At 43.8% G+C, this 17,604-nt stretch overlaps 1 protein-coding gene across 3 annotated transcripts; it reads right to left on the bottom strand.

Annotated features, from left to right (window-relative positions):
• Positions 1-1,031: 1,031 nt before the first annotated feature.
• LOC142901374 (myelin transcription factor 1-like) lies at positions 1,032-17,043 on the bottom strand. Of its 3 annotated transcripts, none has more exons than XM_076045869.1 (21): positions 16,923-17,043; positions 16,293-16,335; positions 16,126-16,191; positions 14,863-15,083; positions 12,887-14,101; positions 12,566-12,685; positions 12,062-12,152; positions 11,809-11,922; positions 11,141-11,358; positions 9,955-10,157; positions 9,630-9,848; positions 9,358-9,500; positions 9,040-9,102; positions 7,209-7,277; positions 4,984-5,046; positions 4,291-4,374; positions 3,470-3,691; positions 2,851-2,942; positions 2,465-2,568; positions 2,112-2,255; positions 1,032-1,845 (listed from the first exon to the last, which is right to left on the bottom strand). In XM_076045869.1, exons 1-21 carry the CDS (start codon positions 16,975-16,977, stop codon positions 1,702-1,704), a joined length of 3,693 nt encoding a protein of 1,230 aa, XP_075901984.1. In that variant the 5' UTR covers positions 16,978-17,043; the 3' UTR covers positions 1,032-1,701. The 3 variants fall into 3 exon arrangements, with proteins under 3 accessions (XP_075901984.1, XP_075901985.1, XP_075901986.1); XM_076045870.1 differs by having other exon boundaries at positions 16,293-16,332; XM_076045871.1 differs by lacking the exon at positions 7,209-7,277.
• Between the last annotated feature and the right edge of the window lie 561 nt (positions 17,044-17,604).

Here is a 17,604-nt window from a genome sequence, read left to right as displayed (position 1 = left end):
TTGGCTAAAAAAATGTGGTGTTCTGTTACAAATGATTACAATCTTCTAAATTGTGCAGCAGATCCAACTGTAAATGCCTGGAAAAAAGCTGACATGTTCTCTTCTCTCACAATCTTCTCATATATACACATATATTTATATATGTACATATATATATATATATATGTGTGTATATATATATGTATGTATGTAAATATGTGTGTGTATATGTATATATACACATATATGTATATATATATATATGTATATTATATATATGTATGTATATGTATATATATATGTATGTATATATATATGTATGTGTATGTATATATGCATGTATGTGTATATATATATATGTATGTATGTGTATATATATATGTATGTATGTGTATATATATATGTATATGTATATATGTATATGTATATATATATATATATGTATGTGTGTGTATATATATGTATGTGTATATATGTATGTATGTATGTGTATATGTATATATGTGTATATATATGTATATATGTGTATGTTTGTATATATGTACGTATGTGTGCGTGTGCATTTATATGTATATAAATATGTATACGTTTGCATATGTACAGTATATATACACATATCTATGTATGTGTATATATATATATGTATATATATATATATATATGTATATATATATATATATATGTATATATATGTATATATATATATATATACGTATAAATATATATGTATATATAATATATATATGAGAGAAGAAGTAGAATACCTCCACAGTGAGCAGTGCATCAGAACAAAAAAAGGAAAAATATTCCACCAAGGCGCTACACTGTACACTTACAGCAATTTTATCTTTATTGAAACAGCAACTTAAAGACAATTCCTTCAACAGCCATCATGAACACACAAACACAACACTGTCACTTGTTCTTCATCACGAAATAAATAAGTTTAAAAATTGACTGTTTGTACAGTGTAGTTAAAAGACTTTGAAAATTAAAAATAAAAATAATACATGAGCGGAAGCACAAAAGAAACCCTTTGAAAATTATAAAAAAAAAAAAAAAAAAAAAACTTTTCCGGCTACAAAATACTTGTACTCTAAAAGATACAATTATTATTATTAAATAAATAAATACATAAATAAATAAATAAATAAATAAATAAGATATATAAAACAGTTTATAGTTGATTTCATAAAAATCTCCTCTTTGAACAGCAGTGCAGAGGAAATGTTTTATTTCCTTTGATTAACATTTTAAGATCTCGGGTAACATTTTCGAAAACAATAAATCAATAAATAGATAATAAAACAAAAACATTGTCCGGCTTAATTTATTATTACATCAACCCAACATTTGCAAAAAATGCTGAAATAACCAGGGAGCAGAGCTACAAACTATGGAAGGTGCAACATTACGAGTCTCAGGTCACCACGCTATGTACACAATCTGACCGAGGTGGGATGATGCGTTCACTGACCTGCTGGACTGATTCGCCTGGAGCTCTCCAGTTTGGCAAATACTCTGTCACAATGACCGTGACGATCAATGACAGATCAATGACGGCGTGGCTTCAGTGCGCTAGAGGAGTGGACTCGAGCTTGAAAAAGGATCTCTGCGTAGAAAAGGTTGAAGACGAGCAACGTTGACAATGTCGATGTGAAAACCTCACCCTCCTCATCCTCTCCTCCTCCTTTTCCTCCTACTTCTTCTCCGTGTGGTCCATCACACCTCGATGCCCTTCACTGCCTGGTTGATGGACTCCAGCAGAGCTCGGTTCTCTGGGTTCTGGTAGCAGTCTTTGTTGGTGAACATGCTGGTGAGGGTGTCTATGTAGCTGTTGAAGTTCTCCTCAGACAGCGGCTCCTGCTGAACACACACAAACACACACACAAAGTTCACACCGTTTCCTTTTCCAAGTAGCTTGGGTAAATTCCCAGACGTCAAACAAGACAACTGCAAACATCCTGAACTTGGAGCATCGGCGGCGATTCCACAACACGGCACATCTGCCGATTAGACCAGTGGGTTCTCAACTGGTGGAGCCTCAAGCCCACTTTCTATCAAGTCTGGTCAGTAACTCATGGAAATGATTGAAAAGAATGACGTGTCCGGCAAAATAAATGCAGTCTTACCATGCTGGGCAGGTGGATGTTGGCCAAGCTGCGGATCAGGGTCTGACTCAGGCCGGAGAGCTCCAGGTACAGGGCCTCGTTCTTCTCCTCTATCTGTTTGTTCTCCTCCTCCATGTTCTTCAGGTTCTTTTCCATCGAAGAGATCTGCAACAGATTGGAGGACACAAAGCAGAGAGATGTTTAGGTATCGCTGCTTTAGAGCTGCAGGGAACGTTTGCTTCTCCCACAGCAACGACTGGAAGTGGCTGATGGCCATTCATTCTTCTCCGCAGTCCAATATTGGACTGGAATTAATATTCCAGACCAGTATTTCTCCCGACTCTAAATGTGATGGCGGCTTCGGCGAGCTTCACCTGATTGTGCAGGTTCATCATGTCGGCTTCCATCTCCGAGTTGGACTCGCTCAACTCGTAAATCTCCTTGTTGAGCTGTTTGATGTCTTCATCGTTGTCCAGAACTGAGGAGGGAGACAGACAGACAAGACGGACAGACGGACAGACGGATAAGAGTTGAAATTATTGCACCAGCAGCTTGTGTACATACAACAAAACAAGCAAGAAGGCAAAGACGCGTCTCCCTGGTGGTGCAGGTGCAATATGCAAATGGTAGGTGATGGAAATAAATATCAATATATACAATATATATATTATTAAATATATATTTCTTATGTTTTTCTTTAGTTAATATAACCTCAATGGTCTCATGTCCAGTAGCATTAGGCCAATGCAGTGTCTCCTACCATCACTGGCACTGAACTTTGAAGTGATGTATTCATCTCCAGGCAGCTTGTTCCTCTTCTTATTGCCCGATGCTCTGGGACAACCTGAGAGACTGAGAGGAGATGTTGATCACAATTAAAATCTCACCAGTCCAACGCAACAAGTATCATCACGCTGTCGTCTGGTGCAAGTGGTTCTCAACTGGTGCTGGTGGAGTCTCAGGACCTGCAGCGTTTCGTTCCTCGTCGTCAAGTCGCAAAGACCCACAAAGACCCACATTTATTCCACAAGAATGAAAACACAAGCCCGCTTTCTATCACGTCTGGTCAATAAATGATTGAATTTTATTGATTTGAATTGTGTGTCCTGAAAAAAATATAAATATATATATATATATATATGTATGTGTATGTATACGTGTGTGTGTGTGTGTGTGTGTTTTAAATCCCTTAAAAAAGAGAGAAACTGCCCGTGAAGCGTCGACCAAGTCAAATAGGTCTGCAACCCACTTTCGGGTCACGACCCACCAGTTTAGAAACACTGATCTCGGAGGTATGATTTCAATTGTATGAAGTATTCAAGATTCCATGTGTGTATATAAATATATATGTACACAGGTTACTGTATATGTGAGGGTACCTGCGGTGTGTGAGGAAGCTGCCGTTGGCGTGTCCCGAGCCGTCGCAGCCTGGGGTGGGGCAGGTGGGACCCTCGGCCTTGAAGGCCTTCCAGGAGAAGGCCGTCCCGTTGAGGAGACCCTCCTTCTGGCGGCGAGCAGCCAGCGGGCAGCCGTAGGCGCTGCGGTGGGTGGCGTACTTCCCACTGATGTGGCCCAGGCTGTCGCAGCCAGGAACTGGACATCTGCACGGACATACAGGCATCAGAAGATCACAGACAAGCCACGCAAAACATGGACCCACCGGACAACTGTAGAGTGAAACTCAATGCAATGCAATGCAACTCCACAATGTGACATTCACAACCAGCAATGTCAGTATTTTTCTCTTCACTGGTACATTGCAGCGACAAGACTGAGCCAAATATGAATCACTGGGACTGAAAGCTGAAAAGAAATCACCAAAGGTCATCAGAGGCTCCTATTCTTTTTAATTGCACACCAAGTGTTGTGCGTACGATGTGTGTGTGTATGTCTGTCTCCTGATATGAATTCTTTATTGTATGCTATGTGTACCACGGCAGCCTGCTGCTCATAATCAATGGTCCAATGTGGCCAAAGTTGTTTGAATTGAATTGATTTGGAAATTCTGCCTTGCAGAGAACCGAGAGGAAACCTTTGGATACGCCAGGCAACGCATTTGTCGACCTGTAGAGTGGCTTCGACTTCAGTCAATACAGTGATAATACATGATATAGAAACAGAACGTAAAGTAAAAACTGATCCGGGACCAGTATTATCACCGCGCACTCTGCTCGGCAGTGGATGAAATGCAACAATGTACCTCAGTAACTCAGAGTCCTCCTTGTCATCTTTGGTGGGGGTTGATTTGACGCCACTTTTCTTGGCTCGAGGGCATCCGGACAGGCTGGGAGAGAAGATGACAGCACTGCTTAGTTTTCATCACTGACCCGAACACAAAATACGAAACATCGTAAAAACATAAATATGCATAAAACCAAATGCAACGTAATAACATCGAGAGTCAAGGCAATGGCAGAATGAATAGTGCTACCGAGACCGAACCACACGCTCACACTTGAATTGCACTATTTCCTACATGAAATATCTCTGAGTTTGTTTTGTTTTTGTCAGCTGCTCTTGTCAAATGTTCTGAGGTCCACATGACGTTTGAGCTTCTGGTTTGTTAAGTGACGTTAGAAGGTTTGTAAGGCAAGGCTGCGTGTCTTTCTTTGCCCTCACTGAGCTTCGCCAGTGCGTTCTAGACCGATGACAAATGACTGAGCTTCACGTTACACTTCAGACTCCTCGCAGCACGGCATGTCTTTCATTTTGCTGCGAAACCTATAAAGATTTAATGCTGGGACTTACATTGGACTAGAGTAAAGATTGAATGTCACTACAAATCTCTTTTGTTCCATCAGACTGTACTGTAGAGTACCAAAGACAGCTTTTTTGGGCACTCTTACCATCCTGACCCACACAAACCTTGATGCCATCAGACAAGAGATCCTACCTTCTGTGTGAGGCGTAGTTCCCAGTGATATGTCCTGTTCCGTCACAACCAGGGGTAGGACACCTGAAAGTAAGTGCGTGCGCACACACACACACACACACACGCACACACACACACACACACACACACACACACAAACACACAGACACTCCAACTTAAGAATTTAGGAATCCTACTTCCCCAAAAACAGTGCAGAAGAAAGTCTATTCCTGTGCTAAATTGTGTCAGCTGCAAACACAAACCAATAGGCCTGATGGTGGCGCTACAGTCAGCATCTGAAATTTGAAAGTTTGGGGACCTCACATACTGGTCTAATTGGGTGGACTACGTACACGTGAGCACTCAACATACAACAGTTTGAACGTAATGTAAATATGAATTGACTTGTATTTTATGGTGAATAGGAACAGTTATTTAGTTTTATGCTTTGAAAAACTTTCCAATGTTTTGGGGTAAATTTTAAAACTATAAAAGCGCAATTTCAGTTTCAACCTGAACAAGAAAACCAATGACCAAAAAAAATGTCTTCCTGTCCTGTCACTGCCAGAGTGTCTTTTCCTTTCTGGAGAACATACAAGTTGCTGTTGTGCACTATGTCATCAATGAAATCTGCTAAAATAAAAAAATAAAATAAAAAAATAAACAGGTCTCAATAAATTTGATCTCTTTTCTCAACATACAATTTCCACTTTCAAGTCTCAGTCAAAGTCATTCTGGACCTCATCCTCTCGACTATAAGGTATCCTCCCTTTCTGTATTCTGACTGTCTGCATCTCCAACAGAGCAGAGCAGAAAAAAAAACACCAATTGCGAAGGAAAATCGTGATGTTCTTCTGAAAGAGGTCAACAAATTCACACACCAGAGAAGTGATATCTCTGTGGACGGAGAAGAGAAGAGGATGGAAGGGGCAGAATAGGAAAAGCTAGAACAACTATTTGGAAAACCAAACATATCTCGATCAACACCAAGTTGAGGATCTTCAACTCCAATGTTAAGACCATATCGTTGTATGGACCAGAAACCTGGATGACCAACAATGGCATCATCAACAAAATGCAAACCTTCATCATCTGCTGACTAAGGCTCATCCGTGAGATCTACTGGACGAAAATTCAAATCAACAACTTTGACCTGTGGGACTGCACCAAAGCAGAAACCACGGAGATCCAGCTGAGGAGGAAACAATAGTGGATTGGTCACACACTCAGAAGAAACAAGGAAGCAACAACCAAACAGGCTCCAACATGGAACCAACAAGAGGCAAAACCACCGGGAGAAGGAGCTCAGAGCAATAAATGAAGAGGAAAGGACTGACGTGGACACAGTTGGAGAAGATTAAAGTCCCAATGATTGTCACATCTCCAAAGATGTGAATTTTTTCCTCGACATTTGACTCATTATCCCTTGAGGCAGCGGTGAGCAGCAGTGCCAAGCTCGGGATTCATTGGCTGGTCCAACCACGCAAGTCCAACACCAAATACCGAGTGCTAAGCAGGGAGGCAGTGGGTACTATTTTCATAGTCTCTGGTATGACCCGGCTGGGAATCCAACACATGGCATACACTCCACCACGAGACCACTGAGTAACTCAGAGTACATCTGTGAAGGTTCTCAGCCATCCAGGTCACCTTCATGTACAAGGGTTAAGTTGGGGCACCTGGACTTGTTCTTGCGATCTTCAAGCTCGCAAGACCAAGTCACAAGATCACAAGAACCAGTCCAGTTGCTCCAAATTAAAAACGTATACATTATGTAACTCAGAGTCTCCAATCAGGTTTCAGGGGAAGCCAGTGCCACCCCAGATAGCCGTCTTTCACCGCTAGCTAGTGCAAGCGGTGAGCGGCTGGCCAATCACAAGGGGGCAGTGGGCTGCAGTGCTAAGCGGGTGTCACCAGGGGGCCACTTTGTCAAGACGTTTAAGTGAGGCTCAAACAGAAACTGAAACAGGGTTAAAATTTCCCCACTAAAAAATGTCTGAGATCGAAACGCCTGAAATACATTCAGCAAAACACCATTATAGAAATGATCGGCGTCACTCTGGTGACCAATAGATGACTGCCTAATTTAGGTCCCCCCCCCCCCATTACTTGCTTACATCTCCATAACCAAAGAGTCTCGGGTGAGTGTTTGAGGGTCAAGTGTTGAGAGCAGCGACAGACACTTAGTTGCAGATTAGAAGTTCTCAGTGAGGGTGTTGGTGAGAAGCATAAGTGAGCACACATACTTTAGTTCAGCTGTGTGGGCAGCCATTAGGGTCCGCAGTGATTTATCAGCAAGAGGACAGCCTGATAGACTGGAAGGACAAAAGGTTAGAAAGAGAAGGTAAAAAAAACAGATTGAAAAAAGAGATGTCTGAGTTAGGATGAAGAAAAGAGGCAGATCCCTAAAGGCCCAATGTGTTCCATTTAAATGTATCTCTCGGCTTAAAATTAAAAATTAAAAAAAATAAATAAAAGGAAAATGTATGTTTAAGGCGAGATAACATCACTACAACTGGTCCTCAATTCAAGTCTTCATATTTACATTAGGTAGGTACAGGTACAGATACGCTTGTCTTCAGTTGGCCATATTCTCCGACTACCTGTTTACAGCAGCCCATAATAACCAAGGTACTTTTTAACCGTACGGCAGTTGTTTGTTGCAATGAACACATTAGAAACAAGAATCACATTTGTTTTTTTATGCTTTTCTAAACAGCAAAAAAAACAGCAAAAAAAAAAACAGCCAAACCTGATGGCTTTAGTTTTCTGATTGGATTGGAACAACAACAGACATGCGTGACAGTTCAGACTGTAACGTCGTCATCAGTTTCTCTGCCTTCTTCTTCACTTATTCCGTTTGGAACAGGAAAGATAAAATTAGTTTGAAAAAATCATCCTGTTATTTGTTTGATTTATGGTGTATTAATATTTTATTTGAGTTATTGTTTGTGGTTGAATAACAAAAACTAAAAAAGAAAAAAAAGAAAAAAGTAGAGTGTAATTTTTGTTTCTTTGGTGTGACCAAAGGGGACCCATTGTTTGCTGCTCTTATTCACTAGTGGGCGCTGTCCTCAAGCTGTTCCAGAAGCAGCGCTCCAGAACCCTTTTGGCCGGACCCGTGACATAAAGGTAGGACTTGAGGTTGAAGATTGAAGAGCACAAAGAGGAAGAGAAGATAACTGAGCAAAATCAACTCGCCACTTTAACTTCAGTGGGTTGAGTACTGAGTACTGGGTTGAGTACTGTTAAAAAGTACCTTGATCCCGATCAGCGATCCTATTAACGTTCACTTTGTTTGCAAGATGCTGTCTTTCGTTAGATGCTACTCACACAGTGGGCCTTTAACTGGGCTACTGAACTGTCTGTTGTATCTGTCAATCGATGACAATGACCAACAGTGAATTCATGTCAGGCAGAATCTTAAAAGCTTCTCAAGAGAAGTTAATATATCTGATATATTCCAATGTCAGTCTCTCTGTGTCTTCATATTGAAGAACTGAGGATGCAAACACATCCCTACATGGACAAATTCTCCCTGTAAGCTTCATTGAGTTCCATCAGATCAGATCAGTTACTCCTAAAGACAGTCATTAGTAGTTTTGTCCGTTCTTGAAACTTTTTTTCACTTCTCGCGACTGCTCGACAGTCAAAAGTTTTACATTTTTCTTGTTGGCGAGTGGAATTGGCGAGTTGCGTTTTATCAGCGTCAGCAGCTTCAGTTGCTCTTCATTTAACAACTGAGGATTGAAGTTTAACACATAGTCGTTCTAATGGCCGAGGCTTTTGCAGAGAAGCATATATCAGTAGATACAAATGCAGCAGACTGGAAGTTACAAAATACATAATGTAACATACATAAGGGAATAATAAGCTAATATAGGGGTCCCTGGGTTCTACATTCTTGTTAAAACATTGCAATGTTGTCTTTAAAACCAAAGCAGCAGCTGCTGAGAGCCATGTTGTCTAAACACACAGGCTGCTTAAAGTAGGAGATGAAATCAGTTCTGCTCAATTAAAAGATGAACAAAAGGATTTTTGTCTGAAGACCTCGATGGGATACCTCCTTGGCCTTACCTTCGATGTGAAGCGTAGTTGCCAGTTATGTGTCCGCTGCCATCACAGCCTGGGGTCGGGCATCTGTGGCAAAAAAACACTGCAAATCAGCCCAACGCACTTGAAAACGGGTTGCAGACGGAAAAGACGACACAAACGAGAAGACACAAAGCAAAGTTATCCCCCGTATGGAAGGAAAATGACCACCAGCTCGGGGACCCATTTGTGGGTGGAGTGACCCAGAGCTCTATCCCAAACAGAGCCACGGGTGGAAGTTTCACTGTGGCTTGAAGCTTGCATAATGAGCAACGCTTGGCACGAGTCGAGAGGGGAACGTACACGAGAACATCTTTTTTGCTGTCTTTAGGCAGAAACTTGATCTTGAAGCTGTTGGTGGTGACCTCGCCTGGGTACTTCCTGTCCTCCAAGTTCTCCTGCTCCTCTTCCTCACCATCAGATGATGTGTAAGAAGGAGCCATGTACTTGAGACCCAGTGAAACAAAACATTGAATGTTAATTAAAAAAAAAAAAAAAAAAAAAAAATGGCAACACTTTAAATAACATCGTTAAAATACAATCAGTCTTCTGAATTGTGTCAGTGTGGCCGGCACCTCTTCGTGGTTCTCCTCCTTGAGTTCGCTGGGTTTGGTGAAGTCAAGTGGCTCCTCCCACTCTGGATTACCGTGTCCCTGAGACAAGACGGGCACGACGTGTTGAGAGGATGAAGTGGAGGAGGACGTCGAGGACTCTGAAGGTTTCTCGCCCTCTTTCTTGGTTTTCTTCATGCTGAGATCCAAAGTGCCGTTCTCGTCCACTTCGATATCCGATTCCTTCAGGTTCAGATACACAGTCAGGGCAACGCAACCGACACAAAAACGTGAGCGTGCAGCGTTTTAAGTTCCATGCTATGACCAAGAGGGAAAGGCCTTGGTCTACCTTGGTGCAAGGTTCCCGTGTCTTGGCGCTGAAGGTTTCAGGTTTCTCCCAGCAGCGGGTGGACAGGTTGAGAATGGCCGTCGCTGCCATGTGTGCTGCCTCTGCATCTTGGCTATTGTCATAGCCGCTGGAAGACGAGGTGCACTTTGAAACCCCCCCTAGTGCATCGTGTCCAGGGGTGGAGGCCTGAGAAAAGGATTTAGCTGAGTGGGAAAAGAAAATGAGGTCAGACTTCGGCAGAGGTCAACATGTACATGTATGCAGCAATTCATTTGAAAAAACATGAAGTATGCTCTCAGTGACGGTAACAAACGCACCTGCCAGCGGCAACACCGGCATTCCATCCAACATTTTTCATTTTCAACACTTCGGCAGCGCCGTTCAAAAATAATTTCAGTGATTTCAATAACTTCACTTTCCTGATTTGTTAGCCACGCCTATTTCCCAGGATTACATCGCCCCCAAGTGGTACATTTTCAGTTCAGCTGTGTTTTGCGTACTTGTGTGCATGTAGCTACACGTTTCGTGACGACTTGAGTAAATCCCAGATGACTGTAAGTTGCGTGCATACAGCCTGTTTTAACAATTCCTGTTTACTTCTGTTACTTTTTTACCTTGACTTCATAATAGAAGTAGAGTAAAGCCTGTAAAGACTTAAAGTGTTACCATTTCAATTCATGTTGCTCACCTGTAAACTACAGACAACATAGTTCTCTTGCAAGACAAAAACCCAAAGGTCAAAAATGTAGCTAAAAAAAAATAGAGACAATATTTTCCTTCTATCTCAAAATCGATGTGACCTGTTTTCCCAAAGGTCTCCACCAGATGGCAGGGTTGGGTACCAATCTAAATGTCCTTGACATGCAGGAGGCCTATAATAACATTACAATATTTCATGGGTGCAAGCCATGACATGTCTACAAAAGGAAATTAATATTCAACAGGGTGATCTTGAAGATATTTCAGTGACCATTAATCAGAATAATACAGAACTTTTTTAGCTTTAAAAACGCATATGAGGGTGAGACCCACTTAAATTTTGCTTTAGGCTTTCAGGGGGTCTCATAGGTTCATCGAGTGGGTCTTCCCCCTGAAAAAACCCTGTATTTCTGACACTGGTCTCCACGACGGTCTCCAGTGTGACTGATGGTGGTGCCGTGATGGTGGACGTGTGTGTGAGTCTTACATTTGAAGGCTTTGGGTGATGTTTCAGTACTGCTGGCAGTCTTTGGGATCAGCATGCGCTTCCCAAACACCTGGACATCAAAGCTTGCATAGTCAAAAGACACCTTGGAGTATTTCTCCAGCTCCTTGGCCAGGTTGGCTCTGGGTGTGGTGGTGGCTGCGTTTGGCCGGTAACTGCCGTACTGAGGGATCTCCAGCTGCTTGACAAAACACATGGGCCTGGGGGGGGGGGGGGGGGGGCAAACACATTGGAAAACAACCATCAAACACTCAAAATTCACTTCTTGTCCCGTGACTTCAGAAACACGCAGAGGAGCGTTTTGCTGCTCGATTCGCTTCCACTGTAATTTTCCAATCAAACTGTCCAGCAGCTCAGAGAGGTTCTCAGTGGTGCCGGCACCATCAAGTCCACAGCAGTGCTGCTCCACTATATACCTGAACATGAAGTCGCAAAGACCCAAATGAACTTTCTGTCATGTGTTTTTAAAGAAATGATGGAAATTATTTTGTGTCCTGCAAAATAAATGGCCAACAATTTGTGTATATATATATATATACATATATGTACATATGTATGATTTTTTTTTTTTTTTTAAATGTCTACAAAGCCACGACCCAATCAAAACAGCCCAAAAGTGTGTGGCGACCCACCAGTTGAGAAACGCTCACCTGAGAACCCTGTCAGAGTTGGAGGAAGCTTCGCTGGCTGAGGGCTGTAAAATGACCTGCTTGTCCTGGATCTTGTTGAGCTTGGATGCAGCTGCAATGGGGCATCCAGACAGACTGTCAGGAGAAACAGACCAAAGGTTTGCACGTTGGAAGAAAAATCCAAACACATTCAACATTTGCGGTGCAGATTGCTTTGCATTTTCAAGGTCACCAAAACTGAGCTAAGTAGTTTATTGGTGTGTGTGTCACTCACCTGCGGTGTGTGTTGCGGTTACTGTTGACGTGGCCTTGGCCAGTGCAGCCAGGGGTCGGACACTTCAGCACGTTCTCGTGCATCGCCAGGACTGAGGAGACACAGCAGCAGCAACAGAGAGGCACATCAGTTCATTGGCTGGAGGTGGACTGAATTAAAACCATCAACAACTGAATGGTTTGGAGAGTGTGGGGCTGCTCCAGTGTGGGGCTGCTCCAGTGTGGAGAAATCAGACCCAACCCGCACTGTCCCTCCTGAATCTAAGCTTCCACTGTCGGTCGTATCCTCCCCTCCAGCACCCTGGAGTCCACTTCCCCAGGGAGGCGTGGTGTGATGCCCACCCTCCGGTCCCCCTTCTTGAAAACCACCACCCCGGTCTCTCCAATATAAATAAATATAATATGTTTATATAGAGTTTGTAAGGCTTAAAAAAGTTTTAATACGGCTTATAATGGCTTGTGTGTGTGTGTGTGTGTGTGTGTGTGTGTGTGTGAAGTGTCTCACTCTCTGGGGGGATTCGGTCTTTGTGGGGACACCCAGACAGACTGCGGTGATGAGGGTACAAGCCAGTCACATGACCAGTGCCGTCACAGCCAGGGGTCGGACACTTGACCTCCTTCTTATCTGAACACAGGAGACATCCAGAGACACTGATGTCACAGCAGCACCGCTCAACTGGACACGGAAACGTAGTAAAAGACACGGGAAGAACATGCATATATATTTATAAAAAAATATATTTTTTTAGGAAGCTGTGACCCAATCTAAACAGCTCCCTGTCCCACTCCTGGGTTGCAACCCAGCAGTTGAGGAACGCGCGTGTACCTTTGCTGGAGTGTGAGCTGCGTCGGGCCGCAGCAGCAGCAGCAGCAGCAGCAGCAGCCGCGGCAGTGGGCTGGTAGGTCTTGCTGCTGCTCATGTTGTATGGATGGTACTCTGGGGAGCTGTGGGCTTCGTGACCTTCGACCTCTCCAGCCTTGAGGGCGATGGCCTGCTCCAGCAGCCCCAGGTTCCCCCGGGTCATGTCCCAGTTCTCTGAGTCGTCGGTGATCCCAGAACCGTCTGAACCACAGTCGTGCACCAGCTCCTCCTCCTCCTCCTCCTCTTCTTCCTCCTCCTCCTCCTCCTCCTCCTCCTCTTCTTCCTGCTCCTCCTCCTCCTCCTCCGCCTCCTCCTCCCCCGCCGCCTCGGCCTCTTCCTCCTCCTCTTCCTCCTCCTCCTCCACGTCGTCTTCCTGAGAGCGAACTTCGATCACCACGGTGGCGGGAGAGCTCTTCATCACGTCTTGGTCCTCACCTTCCTCTTCCACCAGCTGTCCTGTTTCTTTAGCGTCCCTCCTCTTCGCCTCCTCCTTCACCTCCTCTTCCTCTTCCTCCTCCTCTTCCTCCTCTCGTCTCTCCCGCGGCTCCTCTTCCTCGGTCACAGGTGGTGGGGTCGGTTCTTCCCTGAGCAGCACCTCAGCAGCAGATCCCTGAGTGTGTGGACTTAACATGTAAATGGAGTTTCCTGAATTGTGAACTTCCTCCTCCTCCTCCTCCTCCTCCGCCTCCTCCTCCTCTTCCTCCTCCTTGTCTTCCTTCTTGCTCATTTCATTATTTAATGTCTCTTTTGCTTGGTGTTTGTAATCTCCACTTGAATATTGATGATCAGAGTTCTTCTGGCTCATCACCAGCCTTTCGCGCTCTCTGTCTTCGATGATATTGTCTTTCCTGTGCCCTTCCTCCTCCTCCTCCTCCTCCTCTTCCTCCTCCTCCTCCTCCTCCTCCTCCTCCTCCTCTTCTACTCGCTCCTCCTTTGTGTTTGTGAGCTCACTTGCCTCTTCAGCGAGCTGCAGCGCCTCGCCAGTTGCTATTTGACTCTCCTCCTCCACGTTCTTTGTTTCATCCTGATGCTGATGATTGTCCACATCTGCACTGAGATTCTGGCTTTTCTCTCCTTTCTCTTCTTTTTCACCTTCATTCATGCTGATCTTTTCCACGCTGCTCTCCTCAGAACAAACTGCTGCTTCTGCTGCCACTGTTGGAACCGCCGAGCCGTCGGCTGTGGATTCAAGGAGAAGGAAAACGTTACTGGACTTTATCATCTCAGCCTTTAATGAATGAGATCAGGCGTAGAGCAAACTACGACCCAGGGGCCATATGCGGCCCATCAAGCATTTTAATCCGGCCCGCCGAAACTTCAAGAAATTATATTAATTGCCAGTAAGTCATAAAATAGTTGGGTTTCATCAATTCTTTCAGTGTTTTCAGAGTCATTTCAATAAAGAGCTAAACACTCTAGATGGATCTAAGTGGGTCTGAGACCTAAACACCCTGGTGGTTCTAGGTGGGTCTATGTGGTTATAAGTGGTTCTGGATGGTTCTAGGTAGTTCTAAGAGCTAAACCCCCTGGTGGTTTTAAGTGGTTCTGGATGGTTCTGGATGGTTATAGATGGTAATAGGTGGTTCTAGGAGCTAAACACCCTGGTGGTTCTAGGTGGTTCTGGATGGTTCTAGGTGGTTCTAAGAGCTAAACACCCTGGTGGGGCTTCAAAGACGCTGACTTGGTTGCAACTTTGCTTCATTTTCCATTGACATTACAGCAACATGTTTCCTCCATGATATCCCAGGATAGATTGTTTCCTCCTATGAGGAGGCTCACCACAACACTCCATGCATCTGCTGCTGCTCCGCTACCCCCCTCTGTCACATTCTACAACAGTTTCCCCACCCGTGGTCTGAGACACACAACCTTCCTGCTCCAATCTCATGTGTCCTCAACCTACTGCTGTTGTTTCATCAGCGTGTGATTTTCTTACTCACCCTTTCTTGTCTCTGTCTTTATTTTTGCTTTGTTTTTTTTCTTTTCCTTCTCCTCCTCCTCCTCCTCGTCCTCCTCTTCCTCCGTGGTGTCACTCTCAGCGGTAAAGCCTTCGTCCACTGGCTGTTTGCCCGCCACGCTCCTCCTCTTGCTGGGAGACTCGCTGTCGTCCGACACTGCCTCCTCCAACTTCCTCTTCTTGACGACTGGGCAGCCTAGTACACTGTGTGTTACAGCATGAATTCACATGAATGAAATCTGTTCCTATTTCTCTTTTGTACTACATTCTTCACATTGTGGGATGTCATATTAACTGCAGCAACACTCATCGTTAGGTTTGCAGTGTCAGATGGCAACACAGACTGTACTACCTAGCAGACGCTTCCTGTTAAAGAGCAGTTCTGTAAGGGCGCAATGAGTGATTTAAACCTATCATGAAACCTTTGAGATGAATCTGGATATTTAACAACGCATTGATTTAACTGTTACAGATTTGAATCTTATTGTATTGGTTTATCCTTTCAGACTCATCATCATCATTTCACAGTTATTATTTGTAAACCTTTTGTCCTGATCAACTGGAATAGACTCATCTCTCGTCCTCTGTGTATTCTTGCCGATACCCGGTCCAGAACCGTGTCGGTACCTTCACGAAACAGCGCTAACACGACACCTCCCAGTAGGTGTTTTTCCACAGACAAACATGAAGCGTAATGACCAACGTAAAGGTTCAGTGTGTAGTCATTGGAGGTTTTTTTTTTATATCAAGTGGTTACATTTTAGATTGCAGCGCTTTCAGTTATGTCCCGTTAGGGACTCCGTACCCTCCCTCTCCGGAGCTGCCAGTGAACTACGGTGGCCCTGTGCACCCAAACCTGGACACCTTCTTCTTCTTCTTGGTTGGTTTATTTGATGCTATGCTGTCAGGCAGCTGGATTGTCCACACCAGGCTTCCTTAGAAATGTGCTGGTGCAAGATGGCAGCTAACTGGGAGCACTGGGACCATTATTGATCTATGGAGACTCTCATATATATATGAATATATACTGTATATGAGAACCGTTCTAAGGGGAGGAAAACCAAATTACTCTTACATGATTATACACTTTTATTAATGTATTTCTGGGCAGTATGTTCAGATTCTACCAATAGATCATAAATCATAAATAAAGCCACATTCTACACACTGGACCTTTCAGTATGAAGTCCACCCTCCTTGATGCTAAGCTGCCAATGAGTCGTGCAGAGGCCGTCGTCAATCCTACCTTCTGTGTCTGGAGTATCTCCCACTGACATGGCCTTTGCCATCACAACCAGGTGTGGGACAACTGCTGCTGGTGCACATGGAGACAAATAAACAAACGCATTCCCAAGAATGCAGGACACACTTTGTACATTGTGCTGCTTGATGGTGCAGTAGCGGCTGGTTTACCTGAGCTCCGGCTTCATCTCTTGTGGCATCGAATCTGACGCTGCTAAGAACAAAGAGGCAGAAAGATCCCAATTCAAGACAGATTTCAATGAATTCACATTTTATTTCTCGCAATAAGTTATTTGTTTATTTTTTTGTCCATGAAAACATATTTCAAAAATAGGAGTTTCTGATTTTTAAAACATGTTGCTGTCTTTTGCTTTTGCGCTGTGTGAGGAAGCTGGAGAAGCCGGAAGAAAGAGGAAGAAAGAGAAGCCACACAGACGCAGGTGGATCATGCAAACCCAGGCCTCCTGGGGGAATCCAACCCGCAACCTTACTTGCTGTGGGCTGACAGTGCAAACCAGTGTCACTCCTTGTTGAAAAATTCTAGAAATAAGATGTAATTAATTTTATTTCTTCTTAATCGTCCTTCTCTTTGCACAGTATTGTTGCTGTAATGATGCCAATTTCCATAATGTAGGATTAATAAAGGTTTCTATTCTAATTCTAAAATGAGAGAGAGCTCCTTCTTTGGGCTTTGAAAGGACACAACAACAGGTTCACTATTCACTAAAAACAACCTCACCAAAAATAGAGAGAGAGAGATTCATCCATACATACATACAGAGTGAGGGTGTCTCTACTGACCCCAGATTCCTTTGGAGCGGGTTCTTGTGCGTGTCTGTGTTGTATCTTGATTCATCTGAATATGAGAGGTTAAAGGTCAGCAGTGGATCGGTTGGTGGGTAGTCAGGTGGCTACTGGGGCTCTGGACTCCTCCTTCCTTCTATGACTGGAGGCCCTCAGCTCGTCCACTTCCCTGGATGGTCTGGCCGAGTGGAACGGATCTTCTTCTGTCCTGTTGGATCAACCAGACACAGTTTGAGTCACAAAGTACTGCGTGATGAGTATCACGTAGTACTTCCAAAGGGAATATACATATACATATAGTTAGTCAATAATTCATTCTTGTCATATTACAATCTGGCCTGGATAACCGGGTCAACACTGAGAAACAACCAGTGTGCAAAAATCCAACGACCCTGAAACCTGAAAGCCTCAAAGCAAAAAGAGAAAATGTATTCTTTTCGTTCTTTATGAGTCACATGAGTCTTGATAATAAAGACAGATGAAAGAGAGTTAGAGAGCTAGAACACAGAGTTTGCCGACAATCTCACATTCAGTGAGACGGATCAGTGTGATGCAGATGACTGGAAAGCTTCCATATCTAAACAGCTTCTATGTTCCAGCCATTTCACTGCTGACTCCATCTGGAAGCAGCCTATCAAACACTGCATATCATTTGTTTTTTGTGTGTGTTTACATCTGC

The sequence above is a fragment of the Nelusetta ayraudi genome, unplaced genomic scaffold (assembly GCF_046127955.1).
Source record: "Nelusetta ayraudi isolate G7.1 ecotype Tasmania unplaced genomic scaffold, CSIRO-AGI_Nayr_v1 ptg000088l, whole genome shotgun sequence".
In the NCBI taxonomy this organism is placed as follows: domain Eukaryota; kingdom Metazoa; phylum Chordata; class Actinopteri; order Tetraodontiformes; family Monacanthidae; genus Nelusetta; species Nelusetta ayraudi.
This window is presented reverse-complemented; position numbering and strand designations above follow the sequence as displayed.

Coding starts and splice junctions, on each gene's coding strand:
- LOC142901374 (XM_076045869.1), bottom strand. CDS start 16,977: ATGAATCAAGATACAACACAGACACGCACAAGAACCCGCTCCAAAGGA. Junction 9,103..9,357: donor AGCAAAAAAGATGTTCTCGT/GTACGTTCCCCT, acceptor TTTTTGCCACAG/ATGCCCGACCCCAGGCTGTG. Junction 2,569..2,850: donor AAAGTTCAGTGCCAGTGATG/GTAGGAGACACT, acceptor CTCCCTCCTCAG/TTCTGGACAACGATGAAGAC.